The following is a 17,194-nucleotide window of genomic DNA, read 5'->3' on the forward strand; positions in this document are numbered from 1 at the left end:
AAGGAGCTGAGGATGCACAGTGTAAAATCTACACATGAGTTTATCATTTGTTTGAACACTCGTTTGTTTTTGACTCGAAACAAACCCGACGGATCAGCAGCATCTGTAATTTAGGAGTCAGGCACCTGTCTGCATGTAAAGACAGGTAAGAAAGAAGAAGAAGAAGAAGTGCAAATGACTCCTTCAGTGAACTCTGATGGAAATTTGCTACAACTGGCAAACAAAGCCTTCACTGTGTCTCAGCTCTAAAGTGTTTGATGACTACCACGTCGGGCTGGAACCAATTATTTCATTTAATCTGCTGATTATTGTTTGGATTAACCATTTAGTCCATGAACCGTTTCCAATGCTTTGTTCTCGTTTGTATAATTTTGTTTGTTTAAGAAAGCAAACCCAGAGATACGCCGGCCTCTGGAACATTTATCAGGAGGGGATCAGGGGCCTTTCCAGAGACGCCGAGGCCGTTCAGCTGGATATCCAGGAGTCTTCTCAGCTGAGAAGACAGAACAAGTGGCACGTGTCTTAATATTGAGGACGTGAAGGATGAGATGCAGAAAGCTCAAGGACTTGAAGAACCACCATAACTAAAGCTCAGGAACTTTGCCAAGAACTCAAAGAGGTGAATGAGAAGCAGAGCTCAAAGTGACAAAACGGGAGGTGAGAATCTCGACAGAGAACTCCCGAGAGACAAAAAAGAAAGTGAAAATGATCAACTGAAGGCTGTGGGAGTCGCAGAGTGTCTTCAAGGAAATAAAAGAAAAACATGCAGAAGGTCTCAGAGTCAGAAGCGTGTTCAGCTGAGCTCAGTTTGGAAACAACAAATTTCATCTTGAGATCCTGGAGCTGCAGCAAACGCTCAAGTAAGAAAAAGACTCGGAACCGGACAGAAGCCGCAAACCTCAAGACCTTCAATGTGACACACTGCGACTGACGCTCCGGGAGGGCTGAAGCGACAGGACCGAGGAGGCCCAAGGGGTCGGAGAAAAGCTACCAGCTGACAGCAGGGCAAGCTGAGGGAGACAGAAAAAAAGCAGGAAGTAGTAGTTCGAGACATCGTGGAGCTCACACAGATGCTCAGAAACACGTTTGACAGTCCAGGCAGAGAAGCATGAAGCCGAGGCTGCGGAGAAACTGCACCGCATGGCTAAAAACAAAATCAGCTGCCAGAGTGAAGACGGCTTTTACAAACTTCTCATTTGACAAATAAGTAATCAAATCTCATATGTTGATTATACCTGTGTCTCTACACCAAATGACTCCATCACAGTGCAGAAATGAAACCTTCAGGGTGTTTTGTTTGAGTTCCTTAAAGCTCATTTTTGCACAATAGAAAGCAGAAAGGTCGCTTTTTGTACAACACAGCAGCAAAAGGAAAAAACCAAAAGAATTTAAAAAGGACACAGAGGCTACTAAACTAGCTCGTAACAATGTGCAACAACATGTGACTGTGTGTACTTTCAGTCATTAAAAGGAGAATAATGTAACAAAAACCATCTAAAAACACAAGTTTGAAGTCAGCGCCACTTTAGAATAATATCACAAACCGAATGCTGTTTTTAAATCCTCTGCAGCAGCACAGTTTCCACCTCTGAGGAAAGTTGTTTTCCAAAAAGTCCGAATGACAGCAGCAGTCAAAGAGCTCCAACACTTTGGAGCCGACTACACTGCAGCTCCATAGCAGTAATTTTCTCAGTATATTCTGCCATGGTTTACTCTTAATGTCACTTAATACCACCACTAACATGGTGGGTAATTATCTTCATGCCTCTAAGATGCGTAGTTTGTGACGTCTCTAATAGTTTCCAAAATTGCTTTAGATATGAATGAGCAGCGGGCTCGACTGAGAAGAGAGGAAGACTGACTCACTGACACAGGTCGGCTTTTAAAGAAAGTCTGAAACTACTTTTTAATATCACCTTATCATAAATGCTTCCACATAAACTGGAGTTAGAAATTAAGACGTTGCCAAAGCGAATATCTGTAAAGGCAGTGCTGTCTGCTCTTCATCAATGTGACGTTAGCTTGCTCGTTGTTGGTCAGCACTGTTTTTGCTGCTGTGCTTGGTTCTTGAAATGTTCGCATAAATCACATCAAAAGAATCTTACATTTCCAAAGGTATGTTGCACAAGTACACACGTTTACTCAGCAGTTAAGTGCGCTGCACAGCTGTCTGGTTAACAGTCTTGATGGGCGAGTGTATGTTTACGTATAAGATGTTTTGAATTTCGATGCTTTGAGGAGAACAAAGCAGGAAAGAGCTGATCGTGGACTTCTCTACAAAGCAGGCGAGGAATTACAAGCCCCTCATCATCAGTGGCACGCCAGTGGAGAGAGTGGACAGTTTCCGATACCTGGGTGTCCACATCACTCAGGACCTGTCATGGTCCTGTCACATCAACACCCCGGTTAAGAAAGCCGTCAGCGTCTCTTCTTCCTCAGAAGACTTAGAGACTTCCATCTGCCACTGAAGGTGCTCAAGAACTTCTACTCCTGCACCATCGAGAGCGTCCTGACGGCAAACATCTGCACCTGGTTTGGGAACAGCACCAAGCAGGCCAGACGAGATCTGCAAAGAGTGGTGCGCTCGGCTCTTCTCACTGTTGAGGTCTGGGAAGCGCTTCCGCTCCCTTAAGGCCAAAACAGAGAGAATGAGGAGGAGCTTCTTCCCCCAGGCTATTCGGGCCCTGAACCAGGTGTAGGACTGGACTCTCCCACACATATCACATCACCACACGCACTCTGGTTTTTCTTCATGCACACTTCCTATAATTTATAATCTCTTTCTGCTATTTGCACATTTTTTTACTGTAAATTTCTAAGTTAAATCTGTAAATTTTGTATAACCTGTAAATTGTAAATACTGTAAAACCACTGACATTTAATGGTCGGGCATTGCATTGCACAGCACTTCACCTCATGTCATACTGTGTATGGTTGTGTGTGAGACAAATAAAATTTGAATTTGAATTTGAAATGACCTGCCATTGTATAATGGGTATAACGAGGGAGCGTTTGAGTTTCTCCGGACTTACCTGAGCGCTGACATACTTGGCAAACCACTCCCTGCCTTTTCCATTCTCTCCACTGCACAACTCTCCAAAACGAGCCTTCTCCTCTTGGTCAAAGTCCTCTCTGTGAAAACATGGGGCTGCTGTGAAAACACACTTTAAAGTCTGCTTTGATGAAAATGAAACAGAGAAATCTGAAAAATACAAAGAAGATGGTTCTGAAGTTTGGACTGACCGACAGAGAAAGGCCGAAGATGTAAAAAACAAAAAAGACTGGCAATCACTGATTTTACATCACTGAGCTAACAGCCAGCTCTTACAGGTGATTTCAGAAGATTGCTCATGTTTATTAATGTGAAAGATGTCGCTGCTGTCCCAGTGAAACAGCACGGCTTTAACAACGTAGTGAAATTACCTAAAAAGTAGCAGCATTGCAGGGCAGCAAATATCCAACTGCATACTGCACAACATTCAAACTCATCTTGTGTATTTACTGTCTGCCTTCATGATGCACAGCTCGCTTAGTCATGCATTACTGCATTAGCATCTACAGGATGCGGCTCATCATATCTCGAATCCTTTCACTATTACATTAACCCTTTAAGACCTACCATAGAACCAAGTCCGCCAGAGCTTATATTATATTTTTACATGCTGTAGTGCCATTTTTGGGAGCATTTCAATTTGCTATACATCAATACAACTGTTATAGCCCATATTTTAATAATATGTCTGCATTAAGTCCATAGTAATTACATTAATTGCAAAAAAGTGCAATAAACTACAAAAAAATTAAACATCGTTTTTGTTTTGTTTTTTTTACATAAATTTCTACTTGGAGAAATTTAAGAGGCTTATCCCTCAAAACTTTAAATACAAAAAATAGTTTACAACAACAGGAAATTTATTTTGAGTGTCTTCATAGTTTTATTTTTGAGACACACCAAAATATACTGCAGGAAAAACGAAAAACAATCCTATGATGCAAATTTGCAAAGGAAACAGCATGTGCATCAAAATAAACTGTTTAAAGCAGTGCAATTTGAGTTCTAAGCATCCCAGAAACTATTCAGAAAAGCATAAAGTCAAACATGACTTATAAAAACACCAGTATAGGCTTTTAAGGCCTACAAGTAAAAAACTACATTTTCTGTGAAAATGACATCACTTTCGGTTTCGGGCAGGTAATGGCGGACATGCGACAGTTCGCGTTGACGTCTGTTTCAATGTGGGAAGTGTTTTGAACAGCTGATCGGATCGGCAAAGCGTGTTTCTGGAATATTATGTTTTTGTTGCTGCAAGTGCTTTTTATGCAATTGTTGCAAAGCTTTATGTGGAAGGAAACCGTGACCTAGGACAAGCTGATGGCATAAGATGTAAGTACAACTCCTCTGGTTTCATATGCAAAAAATTATTGCGCTAGCTTACGCGGTTCCAGTTCTACAGGGATTTAAAAATAGTTACGCAAAACGGAGCGTGCTGCTCCGACCGGCTTTAAAGGGTTAAGGGACAATCAGAAATCCACTAAGAGGGTGATGAAGATAATGAGAGATGACTGGACCGTCCCAGACAAAGGTAAAGAGGGCAAACTGCTGAATCAGAGTTCTAATGGCAAGAAGATTTTACTTTAGGATGAGATGCGTTATGGCATTGACCACAGAGAGGTCACCATGTGACCTCTCTGTGGGTCAATGTGCAAAGAGCTCAGTGGTCAATGCTTGAGGGGTCAAAATAAACACACCTAACAAAGTTCAATGAAATACAAAGCTGTCCTGATATTTAGAAGTGTCTTTGACCAACCTCACATTTCACTCCATTAGATTTCTTACGTCAGCAGACCAGTGACCCCCGTGACCCTGCCGCAGTGTCACGAGAGGCTCAGCGTGTAAACCATGAAGCACGAGCACCAAGGCCACGTGCTAAGCACAGAGGCCACTGTTCAATTTCTTCACTTCTTAAAATATGCTCGAGTGATAACAGCAGAACCACCCATGTGTGTGATCATACAGTGCAAACACTGCTGCTTTAACATAAACGTGCCCATGGCTACATTGAGACACCCTGGTTGGAGTTTGTAACCTCCTCTGTGTTCAAATACCAACGATATCTTTTCCTTATCTGGCTTCCTGGACAGAATTTAGCACTCTGGTAAATGTCGACGCCACCTTCACCCTACAGCTCTTTCCCTGCGTTGATAATTTGGTGGCTTCCATCCAGACCCACACAATGCTCGCCAACATTGGAGAGGCGCTGTCGGACCGTCAGCTCCTCTATGACACGCTTTGAAGTTTCTGTACTGTAATTAACTTCCTGCATGTATTTTCACAACATTTCTAGTTTCATAAAGACAGGCTGTTAGAAACATCCACTAAATCTGTTGTTAAAACACAAACACGTACAGACGACATCAGATAAAACCCGTCACGCCTACGGTAGACTCGTCTCCGCGATCGACATGGAGAGCTTACAGACTTCTCCACATTCTTTCTTTCATCATCACAAAACAAGTTTCAAAAATCTAAAGGCGAAAGGCAACACCTTTTCATCATACCAACTTACATTTTAACAATGCAAGTTAATCCAACGCCCTTTTCAGTAAACACTGTCCGCAGCAACCTCACATGACTCACGCTGCTTTCAAAGCCCACACTTTTGTGTGGAGATCAAAGCATTTCAGCCCAGATCGTCTCACCCTGCCTTCCTGATTTCATGTGGTTCAGATCTGACAGTTCACTTTCAGCAAAAGACAAAAACCCCCAGAAAGTTTCAATAGTCTCAAAGAACGACTGAAACAAACAGCGGATATCAGGATGATCGTTTCTCTCATCTTTGTCCGTTTTTTCCAGGGATCCCTGTTTGTAATTTCCCACATGTATGGCACAACTCTGATCTGTTTCAAGTCAATGACATTTCAGTAAGTCAGACCTCTTCTATTTGCAAAACACGATGCAACAACTATGCCACTGATTCATCCTAAAAAACCCACAATTTTCAAGTTGCATGTTTTCTTACGAATGCCGACGCTGTACAGACGGTGTATACTTGTGCAATTTCAAAACTTTGCATCATTTTTCTGTCATTCTGCAAAAACTTATGGGATTACTCCATCATTTACCAACACAGAGAAGCAGACAGTTATTCACAGCTATCACTATTATCCATATCACTAATTAGCCTTTAGAATGTGTGAGGAAGCCGAAGCACCTGCAGAGAACACACAACATTTTTCTGTGGCTCTAATGCTTCACAATCTCATTTATCAAACAAATGTGAGCTGTCTTTTTTTAAGACTCACTCAAACACAAAAGACCAAAAACAGTTCAAAATGTTGCTCCTTACTTTCCATGAAACACCTTCTCCACATACGTCTTCATGAACTGCCTCCTCTCCACCGTCTCGGCGTCGGCTTCCTCCCCGCTGTGAGCCGACGAAGACGACGACCTTCTTAGTTCCCATTCATGAGAGGGCGGGTCCATGTCATTTTCACTGTCTGCCGACTCTGTAGCATCACTGTCGTTGTTTCCCTCCTCTGACTGGTGGTGGGAGTTGGGCTTGGTTGGAGCCATGGGCTCTGGCAGCTGGTGGACTCCTGTGGAAGAAGCTGGCTCTGGGGAGAAAATGTCTGTGTGTCCTTGGTGTTGCCCTCCATCTATGTTGAGAGTCTTGGTCTCTGACGGTAGGTCGAAGTCTATTAGGTTGTCCACTGCCACACCCTCCATGGTGGAAAGCCTCTTCGTTGTGACTGTGCAACAGTGGTGTTAAACAGAGCTATTTACTGCTGTGCAGGAACATGAGAGTGCTGGTCCCAGTTTAGGTTTCCACTGAAGCTGCCGGCCTTGCTAGGTTAGGATTCTGCAGATCATTCCACCCCTGAGGGTGCTGACCCTCACAGAGTGAACTCACAAAGCATCTGTGGACCAATGAAAGAGAGAAATCAGCAATATTACACCATGTTAAAATTGACAGTGTGAACATAATAATTTTAAAAACACACTTGACCTGCAATTCAAACAAAGATCATGTGGTTTGATAATGTTAAATACCATTAACAAAGGAATATATTTGGCCAAAAGCTGCAGTTCCAGTTACGTCCACTTGAGGCTATCTATGAAAGTGAGCCAGTCCCCACAGATTCCCATTTTAAAGTGCTCACATGAATAATTTTGCTTGCAGTGAATGTGTCCAGTATGTGCATCTGTGTGTTACATTCAATATACGGATGCAGTATGTTCGCCAAGCTAAGTAGCATTAGCTGTTAGCTTAGCAATCCACACTCATGCCCAAATATGGTCACTTCTAGCTCCAAGAAATGACACATAGTAGCTAAAACATTGAAGGCTCAGCAGGCAGACTGCAAAACCAACAGCCACGTCCATCTTTTACATACAGTCTATGCACAAATGTCCTCCTAATACATGGGTTTTATGCTTTATAAAAAATCATGCCATGTGTTACAAAAAAAACACATGTTGCTGATGTGGTGAAGTTTTTTTTTTTTTTTACAAATGTTCTCAGTAATATAATTTCAGACCAGATACAAATTCAGAGCATTTACGTGAAATTGATCCATATACAGACATCAACATTACTCATTCTGAAGCTTTACTAATAACCTTTCAGTTACTGATTTAGGAATTTCCAGCCACTCCTGTTGCAGATCACTTCAAGTTCAGTTCATTTAATGTGATTATCGAGTCCACTACATTGTCTCCTAATGGAGATTTGTCTCTGGCCAGAAAGTCTTTTCCTTGTTGATGAATCTAAAAGATTCAGTTCAATATTTATTAAAAAGCAACATCATGATGATTTGAAACATTTAGAAAAAGTGAACAAGCAAATCAGAGTCCTGAATTCATTTAGATCACCTTAAATATATTTAAACCTGGTTTAGCTATAAAGCCTTGAACTAACATTTCCCCTCCGAGTTTGTCCTTAAAGCAGCATTTCTGCAGGACTTGGTGCAGTTTTGCAAGAGTGGTTGGGTGGAGGTGCTGCCTTAAAGGCCAAAGTCAGAGAGTAAACAAACACCTCAAATTACAAGAACGACTGCAACCCTTACTTTGCTCCAAACTGAGACAGTGCTTTGCGACGGTCAGTCTAAGAATCCTTTTCTGCTATGAAAAAGTGAAAACATTCGTAATGAAAAGAAAAGAGGGTATTACAGGCCGTGTAGCTGTAAGTGTAAATTTAACCGCCAATAACAAAATGTTACGTGAATAAATCTATACAAGTTTACTTCTTTCTAAATTTGAGATGATAAAACAAAACCAGTGTGACATCTGACTCAACACCAGGCCTACCAAACGTGCCTACGGTGACACGGCACTTCTTATTTAAATGCTTAAGGTGTGAAAGTGAATATAATTTCCTGTTGTTTCTGATCGCACACATTCTGCAGGCAGAGTTAGCTGAGCAGAGCAAAGTATGCTTTGTGGTCTGACATAAAAAAACCCACAAACCTCCTGATAGGACACGCTTGTCCTCCCTGACTCTGATGCTTAAAGAAGGAGAAGAAGATCTTTGTATCTCAGAAAGATGATCCTTACCTGGAGGCATCAAAACAGATCTACTGATCACTTCTCAGAGGGAAAAAAAGAGCACGAAAGAAAACGAGCAGCATGTTGTAGCTCCACACTGTCATTTAGATCCTGTTCAGTTGTCCTTGCTTTGAAATCTCACACCCCGTTCATCTCTAAAGTAAACCTCAGTGTTGTATTTTTAGAATCTATTCTTTCATCATGTTACAGTGCAAATAATAGGAAGTTGGAATGATTGATTAAAAACCACAAAGAAAAAGGCAAACAAATCTTAAACTGCACTGCTATACATCTCCTGTCACACACACCTTTCATCTGGTTTGAAATAAATGCCCAGTCATGGGACAGCATCACACTGCTGACTCCTCAAACGGCCTTCCCAGGAACACACACACACACACACACACACACACACACACACACACACACACACACACACACACACACACACACACACACACACACACACACACACACACACACACACACACACACACACACACACACAGCCCCTGGGCCAATGCTTGTCATGCAGCTCTGAAGATGAGGTTATATAATGCAGCGTTTAGTGAGTAAGACTGAGGGTGAAACACTCGAGATGCACAAACACACTCATGTGTACCTAAACACCCACATCACCAAAGACAAAGCAAACATTTGGCCTGCAGACGCTGCTTAACGTGTGCCATTTACTTACATTGTTTCCTCCGAGCAGGACACTGGCTGGACCTGCCGTCCCCGGTGACACGGCTTCCTCGCCTAATAAAACTAAACACCGGGGGGCGCTCTTTGATGTGTCCGCAGTCTGGCTGTCACTCTAACAGCCATGGTTTGGTGTGCAAGTCTGAGTTTAGGTCAGGGTTCAGCATCATTTTTGACAGAGTTAAAATCCCATCGAGTAACTTAACTGGATAAGTGGTAAAGAAAATGGATGGATGGGTCGTCATTTACCTTTGCAAACAAATCTCAGTATTATTGTTTCTGGGTGGGAAGAATTTTACCCAAGAATCTGTGACCAACCGTTATATTTTCACTCGGGATTGTAAACTGAGTTTTGTTCATTTGATTTAATTTTCATCAGGCTTGATTAGGTTTAAGAGTGGTTGCTAAGTGATGGAGTCTGTAATAAGACCCGCCCACCTAAGGAGTAAGAGCAGGAAAGAAATAAATCAAAGATATGTTGATGACAAATGTACTTGCGTTACAGCAAAACAAATCAAATCTAAGTCTCCATTCGAGTCGTACTTTTATTTACTCAAACCCTCTGAAGGTTAAACGTGGAAAATACTGGAAAAAGTGAGCATCTTATGTGAAGTTTAAACCTTGTTTTGTTCCTTCCTGTGATTAATCTGACACACTGGACTTCTGGTTATAACTCAGTGTAAGACTTGACCTTTCATTGTCATTGTGTTACCTTTATTCGAGTTACGGCTTACAAAGATCTCTTAGACCTAAAGGCCAATTATAGGCTTGACAGTAAGCCATTGTGTTTCATACTATTTCAAAGCCTTGTGCCAACAAAAGGCTTATCAGTGGTTGGTTTTGTCGTTTAAAAAAAAAGGTGTTGCGTTTCCTTTCCCATTGATTTCCATATGAGCCCTTCAGATATATTTTGCAAGGCTTGGCATGGGGCCACATCCTTGGTTGGCAAAGACTTCCTGTGGACAGGGCGCTCTTATGAATCACTACGCATTTCCTGTTAAGGTGAAGTCACAAGATCTTTGACACTATCCTTTATTTCTGCAGTGGAAGTGTAGATGTAGAGGTTTCCACAGACACGTCACTGGATCAAAGGTGATCTCTGCTTGGCTTTTTGAGCCTTCAACAGTCTGCACTGATGTTGGGTCAGGCGATTGTGGAGAATGGTCACTCCTTGGGTTTTCTTTGGTTCTCAAGCAGTAGTAGATGGAGCAGATGAAGAACGGCCTGCTGGTTGAACTGGTGCCAGTGTTCAACTACAGACTTCAGCTATTTCTGCCTCCATGTCTTGTTATAGCTTTGAATAGAGAGAGTGGTGTAATTCTCTCTCGTGCTGGTCTTCCTCCACATAGCACCAAACTCCAACTTGGATCGCTTATTGGACTTTTTCCATTACCCACAGTGAAATCATTTCTTAGCTAAACCTCAAGAGTTTGGCTTCATTTTGGATCTTTAGCAGTGGTTTATAAAGGCTGCTCATCAGAACCTTTGCTAAGTGGAGTCTTTTGTTCTTCACTTAACAAATTCTCCATCTTTAAACATGTTGCCAGTGAACCAAACTCGATGTATTAATCTTCTGACAGTGAGCTCACTTTTCGCTGCCCTGATTATTTCAGTATTTCAAATATTTCAGGAGGTTGTGCACGACCGCTTTAGAATCTGTCAACATGGGGTGGCTGATAGCTTTGTAATTAGAGCCCACACCATATGGGCATTAACACCCAGAGCAGCAAGTCTCCGGCTTACATCCCAACAGGTCAGAACATTAGGTGCATTTTTATGCCCATGCAGTTTCTATCTTTCTTTCTACACTATCCTCGTCACTACAGGCATAAAAAACTTTCTTTTTCTGAAACAGAAACCTTCAGTTGAACCGTGACTTGTCTCGGAGAAAGCAACTTAAACCACAATAAATAGATTTACAGGTCATCCAGGCCTTTATGTTTTTGGCTGTAATTTAATCATCTGATCATGTTTAAGTGGTAAACATCTTGCATGGGTTACTGAGCATATGTCCTACAGCTAAACAGTCGTGCCTGTGATGCTCAGAGTGTGAAATGTTGCTTGTCACATCTCTCCCCTGCAGCACTTCTTTTAGATGCCCGAAAAAACAGCAAAGCCCCTCAGTCAGCAGTCGTGATTCCCTGTTGAGGATGGATGGCAGCGGTACAATCACCTGCTGGCCAGTGACGCCATTTGGCCTGATTAATGTGCCCCGTCCTGCCACAACAAATGCACACACATACACACACAGTCAGGGACTCTATAAATCACACTCCTCTCTGACTGCAAAGGATGCAGGATTTTTGCTTCCCTGAACCAGAAAGGGCGCTCCCAGCCCCCCCTCCTTCTCCCTGAAAATACACAAACACACAGTGACATGCAATCCCTGAACCCAAGTGCACACAAACACACACACAGCCCCTCCAGGTAGCATGCACAGAGGAGGGTGGTTCAATCGTGATGAAAGATACTATGAAGCTCGGGGGCTCCACACCAGCATCACAAGACCTTCTCCCATCTCATTTTCAGTGTGTGCTACACGACTCACACAGGGAAGCCAGAGCCGTTACGCAACCTTCCCCCCGAACCACTCCACCCGAGGAAATATTATTCAACACACAAAATCTGCTGAGCAAAAACGAACAAGGCACCCCCGACACAGTTCATCCATCTCTGTCGCCCCGGCTTTCTGAGCCTAAAACACCAAACGCAATCCAATAACTCAGCTTTCTCCACTATGTCAAGCACGGCATTACAGAGCATCAGCTCAGCGCATAAGCAAGGTGACTTTAAGGTCTCCGGCTCAGGCCACTCATCCATTTCTGTTCACAGAGGCATTCCTGAACAATGCTCGTCTTTAATTCAGGTGAGAACCAATACCCGACTTGGGACTTCCCTGACCCGCAATCCTTTGCGATTTGAGAGGGTACATATTCAGTGTCCCCATTAATGTGCCTACTGGGATATCTCAGTTACCAAAACAAAAGCAGTGAATGCATTTTCTGGATCTTCCTTTAGAACACACACAAAGTCTGAAAAGACTTGGGAAGGAGGCTACTTCTCCTTCCTCCTTTTCTTTACATGATGACATCCACCCTGTTACAGTAACACCCTTCCTTGTATCTCAGGTATTGTGAAATAATTTAATTTTACAACTTTCACAATGTTCCAAAGCAGTGAAAACCGTGTTTTGTACTGTAACTGTATTCCAAGCAGTCTGCAGTGGAAACTGGAATATCCACAACCTGCACCGGGTCTACTGGCAGCAGCCTGCTAGTGACCAAAGCAATCACAAGAAGGATTGTGGTGCAGCACTGTACACCTCTTTGTGACTGATTTCAGCATGCAACAGCCAGCAAAAACCTGCAACCGGTCAGAGATCAAGATGATAAAAAAGATGGATGTAGCTTTGTGGAGGGAAAACTATAGCTCATCAGATGCCACCAGATGGCGATGGTTGTGATTGGAAAAGGGCCTTAATGTCTGTTTACAGAGGTCAAGGCCTTTCCTGACCTCTGTAAACACTTTGCTGCAGAGTGGACTGTCACTCATGTTGGGTCATATGAGTGCCTGTATAACACCCTGGTATTTGGCTGCAGTATAGATCACATGCTACTCATTACAGTTAAATAGTTACCATGCTGTATATGGAATGTATCCAAACCTGTCAAACAGGTCAGCCAGCATGATGACAGAGCAGACAGCTATTACAAGTATTTAAAACTATGTTATTAACATCTCCAGAGCTAAGAGAGTACACGGGAAGGCTCACAGTTTTAGAGACCAGAAAGACTAAAGTCTCTTCCCGATGCCCATCTTATGAGGAAGTAATAAAGTTGTTTCTAACAGAGGTGTTTTAGCTGTTGGCTGGGCAATGAACCTTCATAAAATCAGATAATGCTATTGTGGATGGTGAACTTCCTAGTGCAGATCCATGCTGTGATAGCATTTTACGCATTGCACCTTTAAGAGGCAGCAGGGAGTGGGTGCTGTGGGAGCAGTGGGATCAGAAACTCGAATCTTCAGAGGTGCAAATAAGATTAGACGATCTCAGAAAGAGCTGTTTGTCTAATTACAGGGTGTTAAAACAAGGGGGAAGTGAAGCTGTGTGGGACAGTTTGGAATAACTGACAACACTAATAAATGCATCTTTATAAAATCCTGCTACCCAGCCAATATATCAGAGTTTAACATCAGTATAAAACTGAGTTTTATGGTGCAATATAAACATGATCTAACAGCAGAACTACAGCGGCAGAGAGCGACGGCTGAAGCTCACAGGCTTCTGTCACGTGTTCAGTGGATGTATGACAAGCAGAAGTGTGTGATGGCAGATTGGTGAAGGTGTAGAATCTCAGCTGAGGGGCCTGCACTCCAGATAGGATCTCCTCACCACACATTAACGCTAAATAATGTTCTCAAACCTCATCCACAACATCCACCATGGATTTTTTATAGTGGTAAGAAAAATCCAATGCAGAGGTCACAGAGAACAGGACTGTGTACAACACTAATACCAGCACGTCAGATCTCTTCCTTCATTTCATTTCAGTCATCCAAACATGACTCCCTTGTGTAACATTCCCGTTTCCTCGTAATGAATTGTAAATTAGAAAGAACATCAGTCGCAATCTCTGAGAAATAGCATAAACCCTTTCCTCGTGCTTCACGACAGAAGGCAGAGGCTGGAGGGCAGCACGGCGATGCAAGCTTCATTTACAAAGGCAGCTAAACACTTCTGCCCCACGGATGAGGAGAACTGAGCAGCAAATGCTGTAAAAACTGACAGGAAGTTCATCTCCGTGCAGACTTCCAGATACCACCAAGCACAGTCCCCATCTTTGTCACACACACACACTGTGGTGGTTCCACACAGAAGATGGAAATAGGCACATGTGAGAAGTCTCAGTGTGAAGGAGACCGTTTTTGCTGACTGCATGATAAAACTAACATCATGTTGTATTGAACATGGGCTCCCCCCCCCTCGTGGACTTCAGAAGAGACCCCCTAGTGGTTATTAAAAAGAATGCAGGTGTGAACACAGTCATCGCGGTGTGGAGCAAAACAACCGCACAGAGAGCCTCGGAGAAGGTGATCTCGGTGTGGCTCCAAACGAACTGCAGAGGAGTTTGTTTCCAATCCAACTAGTATGTATGCTGATAATATGCTTTTTTTTCCCTTTTGTGTTTGTTATTTATTAAATTTTTCTTCCACAACACATTCATAATAAATTTTAAAAAAATACAGGTAAGTATATTTTGCATGTGTGGTCATCATTTTTTCTATAAAATCGCAAAGGACATCTTTCACAGTTTACTGCACACGCTCGTCTTTTCAGCCCACATTTACTTGACACTATTACATGTCAATAACTTCTGTCTGATCTCTTTGCCTTTGCTTATATAAAAGGAGTTCTTCCTCCCTGCTCTTGCCAAGTGAATGCTCATAAGGGAACTGCCATATTGTTTGGGGCTCTTCATCTAATCTTGAAGGGTCTTTGTAATATAGATTTTCTTCTTGGCAAAGAAAAGCAAAGTATCTGAACTGAAAAAGCAAAAATCAGTAAAATGATATTAAAAGCTGGTAAACCTGACAGTAAAGTAAAGGTGAGCTACTCTCCCATATTCATTATTACAGTAAAAAATGACAAATTCCTATATTTGGATGACACATCTGACGAATATAAATGTGTCTCTACATCCTTAAAAACGATGCTCCCTGTTTTGGTTTAAATCCACCGCCTTCACTCAAAGCGTAACAGCTCTCAGCGAGGTTTGGCTTACGAATACTCTCCAATCACAATCTGTCACGAGTTCATTAACATATGAAAAGTTAAAGGCACGAAGGAAGCAGGAGCTCGCACCGCCAGCTCCTCATCATCGGTGACCCGGGCGGACTGACAGCTCCGAGGAAGCGGCGCTGAACAAACAGACACGTTTCCTGGAAGGCTGGGAGCTCCGTGGAAGACTAGAAGCTGACCGTCAAGCCATTTTAAGGCAAACAGGGAAACCCCACGTCAGTCACAGAGAGGTTCGTCTGCAAGTGCAGCCGAACACATCCAAACGAGAGCGGCTGCGGCGTCCAGCAGCCCTATACGCTTTGACCCCAGAGCCATTCAAGCGACCACAAACCCCGCTGCACAATAACGTTTAAGACCCGTAAATTACGCAGTCCGGAACATGTAAAGTGACATCTGATGAGCTGACAAGGTAAATAAAAGCTGTACGTACATGAAACATCCGGTGCTGGACGGAGAAGAAGCAACTCACTGCTGCTCGTACGCGTCGCTCATCTCTTGCTCCTGCGTCTTCTTCTTTTTCTGTAGTGGCGTTTTCGAAAAGACCTTTAGTTGCATTACCGCCACCCTCTGGATCAGAGAGTAGCTCAAACCAGCTAAACCACGGATTTCTCCTCAGGTCTGTATTCTCTAACAGTCTCATCGCCAAAAAACACAAACAGATTAAAAAAAACAACAAACTGTGCGCATATTTGGTGTGGGGTATTTTTTATCACCCCGTGATAGGGTTGCCAACTCCCTGAAAAATAATTAAGGGACACCTCGTGGCCAGGGCCGGGCGACCCAGTTGTCTTCACCCTTCCCAGTGTGGTGAATTTTCTAGCTCTTTTTTTGTGTGTGAAATTATTTTTTTAACCCTTTGACTTGAATTTGATTTAAGTAGATGCATATTCTATTCTTTGTGATATGAACACATGTGAAACAAATGATCATTTAGCCATTTATTTTTAGCTCAAAATGACAACATTAACACAGTAAAACAGGTCTCCTTCTTAAACAGAAGCCTGTCATGCTTAACTTTTGAGAATATAAGTAAATCTTTCTTTAAAAGAACTCTGTCCTGCTTAACTTAAAATAATAGAAAACAATAGAAAGAAAAACATTCTTGTAACAGTGCACATTTAGTGCATTTAGTACAATTGGCTTCAGCTGAGGTATTATTTCAGCTTTTCTAATGCTAATCAGCTGCTCCTGTTTGTAAACCCGCTTGTTCCCATGATTACGCATCTTAACTCATCATCATTATTCATCTATGTATTACTTTTATGTATTAGTCATCTATTTGTTGTAATCATCTATCCTTGCAGTTGTTTATTACACAAAATAAATTATATTATCACACTTCTGGCCACATAGCGCTGATATTCACTGCACATGCCCATATTAACTTTTTCCAGCCAGGTGTTTTCCTTTTCCCATTCTTCCCTTTCTCTGAGGGGAACAAACATTGCTGCTCTAACGCTGGGCTTACACTGTGCGGTTTTAGGCCCATTTTGAGCCGATTTTTGAGTGATCGGACCGATTTTGGCCTTCATCGTGCGTCGTGTAGTATACGTGGGGTAACGAGAAGTGATTAACACCTCACGACCAGCTCCCGATCATCAATCGCTCGTGAGGGTCTCACCACAGCCGCTCACACTGCGCACGCGCAAACGTAAACGTTGGTGAAAAAGATGGAGCAGCACGGCTGTGCAGCGTGTGATCTGGACACAAGCGATGGAGGCACAACTTGTAGAACTTTAGAAAGCTCATCCGAGCCTTTTCGATGTGGCATCACAAAATTATCACGACACAACAACCGTGAAAATAGTTGGATCGACACTGCTGCTCAATCACAGCTGCCTGATCATGTTTTTCATTAGCAATTTAACAAAGTTGATGGTGGTGGTGTGTCTGTGTGAGTGTAAGACGGAGAGAGAGAGCGCGACAGATTTTCTGTTATAACCTTCATTTTATGGAGGCACAGTGTGAGCTCTCAGGTCGCATCAGAGCATCGGGCCGTATAGTGTGAGACTTGCATCGTGACCTATGAACTTCTAACCCCTGCGAGTCAATCGTGCAGTTTGAGCAGGAGCTGAATAACGTGACTGAAAAAATCGCACAGTGTCTGCCCAGCTTTAGGTGTACTGTCGTCCGAGACTTGCACCGCA

The 17,194-nt window shown here is 42.7% G+C and overlaps 1 protein-coding gene across 1 annotated transcript in view; it reads right to left on the reverse strand.

The window, feature by feature from the left end:
- kiaa0513 (KIAA0513) overlaps window positions 1-16,519 on the reverse strand; it is a 28,079-nt gene extending 11,560 nt beyond the window's left edge. The window contains exons 1-3 of the mRNA XM_080876062.1: window positions 15,478-16,519; window positions 6,348-6,918; window positions 3,033-3,132 (exon numbers count right to left, since the gene is read on the reverse strand). Coding sequence (XP_080732188.1) covers window positions 3,033-3,132; window positions 6,348-6,727 — 480 coding nt within the window. The 5' untranslated portion in view covers window positions 6,728-6,918; window positions 15,478-16,519. The remainder of the gene's footprint in view (window positions 1-3,032; window positions 3,133-6,347; window positions 6,919-15,477) is intronic.
- Window positions 16,520-17,194: the final 675 nt, after the last annotated feature.

Source organism: Rhamphochromis sp. 'chilingali', assembly GCF_963969265.1.
Source record: "Rhamphochromis sp. 'chilingali' genome assembly, chromosome: 2".
NCBI classification, from domain to species: Eukaryota; Metazoa; Chordata; class Actinopteri; order Cichliformes; family Cichlidae; genus Rhamphochromis; species Rhamphochromis sp. 'chilingali'.